The sequence below is a fragment of the Colias eurytheme genome, chromosome 4 (assembly GCF_061535395.1).
Source record: "Colias eurytheme isolate Ceu_HAF_F1 chromosome 4, ilColEury1 Martin Lab GWU primary, whole genome shotgun sequence".
Taxonomy (NCBI): Eukaryota; Metazoa; Arthropoda; class Insecta; order Lepidoptera; family Pieridae; genus Colias; species Colias eurytheme.
In genome coordinates, this window is record NC_142983.1 from 11,463,186 (window position 1) to 11,469,453 (window position 6,268).

General features: G+C 36.1%; 1 protein-coding gene across 1 annotated transcript; it reads left to right on the forward strand.

Annotated features, from left to right (window-relative positions):
* The first annotated feature begins 1,207 nt into the window (after positions 1–1,207).
* LOC149909236 (fork head domain transcription factor slp1-like) lies at positions 1,208–2,415 on the forward strand. The gene has a single exon (XM_090120268.1). The coding sequence runs from the start codon at positions 1,263–1,265 to the stop codon at positions 2,217–2,219; it is 957 nt and encodes a 318-aa protein (XP_089976394.1). The 5' UTR covers positions 1,208–1,262; the 3' UTR covers positions 2,220–2,415.
* The last annotated feature ends 3,853 nt before the right edge of the window (positions 2,416–6,268 follow it).

Genomic DNA, 6,268 nt, shown 5'->3' on the forward strand with positions numbered 1-6,268 from the left:
AAAGCTTGATAGATAGATAGAATACTTTGCTAAGCCGACTACCTTATAGGTACCTTATAGGTACCTATCGCAGGGGCAAAATCGGTTGCACGGCGGTTGTAGCAATTTCGGTTGTTCTCTAAATTGCCCCTGCTTGCCTAATGCCTATACACATCATAATTAAGGAGCCAATAAAAGGCAATATTGCCCGTGCTGTAGGTATGTGAGTAGCCCGCATAAATTAAACTATCTACTCTTATAAAAATCCTCATAAATGACGTTAAAAAGTTCGTTTTATTAGCGAAATAGGTAGGTCAAAGGAAAAAACCTGAACTCTATACATAATATCACTTTATATAAGTATTTACTACTGTATAATTTAGTGAATATTATATCTACTAATTTATAAATTTGATTAAATAGATTTGCAATTACAAAGCAATGTCTAACGTTTGCGTATCTATTCATGACCTATTTAAATGTCGTATAGTTTAAAATGTATATAAAATATCTTGCAGCGAATTGAATATTAATTTAAAAGAATGAATGGCTAATAAACTGTAGGTTTTGGAGAAATTAAAAGTCCTAGTAATTTTAAATATAATTATTTTAATGCTGTTATAATATATTATTTAAATGCTCTACAATTTTTTAATGATAATTTAAAATTAATTTATTTTTTTACGAACAAAACAAAACTTATTAATAGATTATATTATAGGTTAAATCACCCAAATTACAAAACAGTCAAATAATAACATAAACATTTTACAACCAATAAATTAGCAATACATTATATTGATCTGTGTTGACAATGACACAGAATATTTATCACGTTATCAACGTTTAACCAACGGAACCCGATAGCCACGCGATAAAAATTTACAACATCCATAAACAAAACACAATCTCAACTATTTAAATTGCTTTACAATATCGTTAATCACGCAACCATTGTGTCTATAGCGTTGTAAAGATGTACACTACAGTGCACGGCAAATAAAGGAACGCACGAGTGTGAGACGGGCCTCGAGTGCAGCTCGAGTGAGGCTGGCGGGGGGCGCCGGGGAGCGGGGGAGCGGGGAGCCGCGGGGCGTGCACTATGTACCCGAAAGCTCGCGCGCCCATTGGCCGCCGCAGCCTCTCAAAGCTCCCGAGGCGGGCAGATCCGACCCGACTATAAATAGCTACGCCCGCCTCCGCGCACGCCAGTCTGCTCCTCGCTCGCAGCGTACACGCACGCGCGAGCCGCCTTATCTAGTGTATTTACAAGTGCATCCACCATGGTGAAGTTCGAAGGAGATTTCAGTATAAACGCGATACTCATGAACCATGCAGTTTCCAAGCCGCCCCCGTCCCCGACCACGTCGAACACGACGCCGTCGGAAGCTGATCTCAGTGATTCGGAATTGGACGTGACGGGCACTGAGCCGGTCGACTGCACCAAGCCCAAGGAAGACGACAAGAAAGATAAGAAACACGAGAAACCAGCGTACAGCTACAACGCGCTGATCATGATGGCGATCCGCAACAGCCCGGAAAAGCGGCTCACGTTGAACGGGATCTACGAGTACATCATGACAAACTTCCCGTACTACAGGGAAAACCGACAGGGCTGGCAGAACTCAATCCGCCACAACCTCAGTTTGAACAAGTGTTTTGTTAAAGTGCCGCGACATTATGATGACCCCGGCAAGGGCAACTACTGGATGTTGGACGCCTCGGCCGAGGATGTGTTCATCGGCGGCACGACGGGCAAGCTGCGCCGCCGGTCCGCGCTCAACGGCCGGTCGCGGCTCGCTTGCTTCAAGCGGCCTCTCTTCCCTGGCGGCCCATTACCTGGAGGCTATCCGCCCACAGCTTACTCACAACTAGTTGGCCTATACTCTCAACTTTTGTACCAGCGATATGCGCCAATGCAAATGAAGACTCCGCCAGTTACACCGAGCGCAGTGCACCCAGCATTCAGAAACGAAATGAACTACCCCATGCAGTACCCCACAGGATTGTACTCTGAAAGGTTACCATCCGGCCACTTCTTGGGGCAGTCACCTCTGCTACAAAGCTCGCTGCAGAGTCCAATGTTGTCGCAAACGTCACCACTTCTACCGCCATCACCGCCGATGCTGTCGCACTCGCCCCCGCACTCCGGCGCGTCCAGCCCCGAGCTGCCCTCCCCCTCGCACCACCCCCTCACCCCACACATCTATAAACCCGTGACAGTGCTGACGCGGCAGTAAACCTCAAGAGGCTGAATATTATAATTATAAATATCTGTGATTTAGTTTAATACCTACCTGTGGAATAGTTGAAGGTAATCATTGCAATACTATGTGTAACTCATCTTAGCATTCCGCTTTCGTTTGTAAATATAAAGTGTATATTTATTTAATTAGGTTTAAGGAAAAGATGTAATAAACAAAGATATCAAACTTACTACTCGCTTTCATTACCTCTCCTCGATACTTTTACAAATTAAATGAAACCTAACAGTTATAACTAGATAATACCAAAAAATCAAACTTACAATGTTTATGTAATGAATTACGACACTCATTTTCGTCACAACAATACATATATTTTAATAATTAAACTAACAAGCAAGGAAATGACAACTAGGCACAATAGTAAATACAAGAATAAATTTTGTTTTTATTTTGGAGTAAACAATTTAATATACTAACGTAAGCCGTGGTCATAGTTCAATTAATTCGGTATACCTACCTAGGTTATATTTTACATTGTCAATAATTACATTGAATTACATGATCCAGTTATATTTTGGAGTATATTACAAAGAAAATATAGTTAATATAAATTATTCTTATCGTTAGAACGAAAAGATCTCTAAAATATTTCTTGAAACCTAAAATCACTCATCGGTTAGGCCTATTTCTAATCACGGTAGGGTCGGTAGGTACCTACCTACGTACAGTGAACTACAAAATAATCTTATTAGTTATACATACTATCTCGATGATTAGTTATTACCTATTTAATTTATTTTAAACTATGAAAACTTCATTAAATTATAATTTATTTCAACTGTTACATTATTATAGTAACCTGTGTTTTAATCTTAACATTTTCTTTTCTTGGCTTCAATATCTCTACATAGAGATTTAAGTCAAGATTTAGTTAATATATTTAACGTTTAAGTATTAAAATAACATAAGTAAGTGTTTATTTTCTATTTCACAATAGCACACACTACAAAAAACCAGGATAATGCTGATTAAAATAGATTGAATGAAAGGATTCGGATTTACTATAAGCCTTTAATCTTGGCTGTAACGGTTGCCTAAACCAATTTTGTTTTTAATTTTACCTTACACTAGCTGCTCCGCGCGGTTTGACCCGCATTGCTCCGCTCCTGTTGGCCGTAGCGTGATGATATATAGCCTATAATCTTCCTCGATAAATGAGCTATCTAACACCGAAATAATTTTTCAAATCGGACCAGTAGTTCCCGAAATTAGCGCGTTCAAACGAACAAACAAACTCTTCATCTTTATAATATTAGTATAGATAGGTAATAACTAATACCTACCTTCTAAGAATGCGCAGATTATTAAAAAACACTTAATTCTACTTACTCATGTTTATTCAATTTGTTTTCATTGGTAAAAACATAAAATAACGTTAGGTGAATCGTAGGTCATGGATTACGGAAGTCAGTATATTTTAGGCGAATTGTATTAATTCATTAAATTAATGTCTTTGCGATTAGATATTTTTTTTTCTGTAACTAAAGTACCTACCTAAACCCATTGAGGTATTATTATAGAGAGGACACCACGAACAAAATCTGTGTAACAAGCGCGGCGGCACCGGCCGGCTAGTAAGTAGACACTTTGTAGATATTCTGCCTTTTATTACTTATAAATTAAAACCAATCAATGTAACAAATAAATATTGTTTATCTTATTAAAAAATATGAATAAAATTATCAATTAAAACCAATCAATGTAACGAAAAAAAAATGGCTTGAGACGATTGACTCTAACTCGTGTTAGAAATAGTTTATTAGAGATGCCCTCTCTAGTACGTAGTACATGGTAACTCAATGCCTAAACCTAATATAGTGAGAACACGGTGAGAATTACTAACTAGTGAGATATTGTTTCAATGCATTTTAACATATTTTTATAAAACTTCGCTGCGTATTTTTTCATTCGCTCTTTAACTATGTATTTTATTCAGGCTTGAAATTGAACTGGATTTTCTGTAAATTACTTATTATACATATTTAGGGAGAAATCTACATGATTTACTTATAAGTATTTCATGTAGATATATATTTTTTGTGTAATTTAGAAGAAATATAAAATTTAATTGGCCGCTATCTTTAATTTCATCTCCCTACACACAGCTACACTAAATGTTCATCCGCACATCTCGAAATTACAATTTTTTCATTTTAAGTTTTCATAGGTATCTTGTATTTAGGTAGAGCTTTATTGAACCCTAAAAAATTTAAAACGTTCATTTTAGCGGAAGACAGACAGTTTTCGTAGTGTATTGCGTAATATTTATTGGTGTATTGTTGGCGATGAGACAATTTAAATTCTTTTGTATTTAAATGTTTGATTTAATTTGGTAAAAGCATCTATATTCATTATTGCTAATGCTAATTTTATTAGATATCTAAGTAGTTTATAGCTGAAAATAGTTGTTTATGATTTATTTTAAAAATATTTTTTTTAAACATAGGTACAATATACATAACTAGCTGCGCTTCGCGGTTTCACCCGCGTGGCTTCGCTCCTGTTGGTCTTAGCCAATAGCCTTCCCCGATAAATGGGCTATCTAGAACCGAAATAAATTTACAAATCGGACCAGTAGTTCCTGAGATTACCGCGTTCAAACAAACACACTCTTCAGCTTTATAATATTAGTAGTAGGTAAACATATAATTCTAGGTTGATTGCATTAGGTGCACTTCTTCTGAGATGTTTATGAGTTCCTCACAGTGCAAACAATTTAGATGTATGGATAATAATTTATCTACTTTACGTAAAATTATTTGAATTGATTCGTAAATTGTAGCGTTTCGATATGATTAAAATATCACCGTAAAAAAATTAAATCCCTACTAATATTATAAATGCGAAAGTAACTCTGTCTGTCTGTCTGTCTGTTACGCTTTCCCGCTTAAACCTCTCAAGCGATTTTGATGAAATTTGGCACAGACAATCTTTAGACCCTGAGAAAGACCTACACCTTTTATCAAAATACCACGCGGGCGAAGCCGCGGGTGGAAGCTAGTATTTTATAAAGTAGGACTAAAGAGGAATGACACTTTTTACATAAAATAAAGCAGATTATAAAAAACGACAACAACTCTGCGAATTTGAACTTATTTGTTATAAGCCCAGCAAAAACCTCTTCTCAGCTTATTACATAATCTATCTTTTCTAAATACCCAATCCGGCTTAGCCGTTTTGCGTGTTTTAAACTTTTCATGCAAATATTTGATATTACATTATCCTTTTTACGGATTACCTATATATTTGTTTACTAAAATATACAGATTAAGATTGAAGTCATAGATTTTATCAATTCAGTATCTGTTTGATAGTGGTTTATTTTTATAATTTTATCAAATAATTCTTGTTTATAATAAAACCAATTATTTCATCTATTTTCGGGTGATCATTTAATTTATTAGATCATAAAGATAATATATAGGTACTTATTGTCATTTATTTATGAGTTGGAATTGGAAATGGGTAAAATAAAAATACTGGAACGGTTATAATCTTAAAATATTGATAACTGATTACTTATTTACTCAAATCTATAGATACTGTATATATAATAAAATCGTAGAAAAGTCAAAACTATAAATTGAACTTATTTTTAATTATTTTTTTAATAATAGGTTCTTGGGGCGTGATCTACAATTAGATACCAAAGCCATAAATTTCGGTTTATGAATTTTTGTCTGTTTGTCTCTTTATGTCCGGGCTAATCTCAAAAAGTGTTGCTCCATGCAGTACTTTTTTCTACTTCAAATTTGGTATAGAGATAGCTTGAGACCTGGGGAAGGATATAGGATAAGTTTTATCCCGGAAATCCCACGGGAACTGGAACTATGCGGGATTTTCTTTGACTACGCGGGCGAAGCCGCTGCCGAAAAGCTAGTAGGTATTACAAAGTGAAGTCCCATGTCCCCTAGTGGGGTAAGGGGCAGATTTGATCGATTTTCTTTAGGGACAAGTAGGTGATCAGCCTTCTGTGTCCTACCAGACCAAGACATTTTTTTTCTTCGTCTCCACCGGGAATC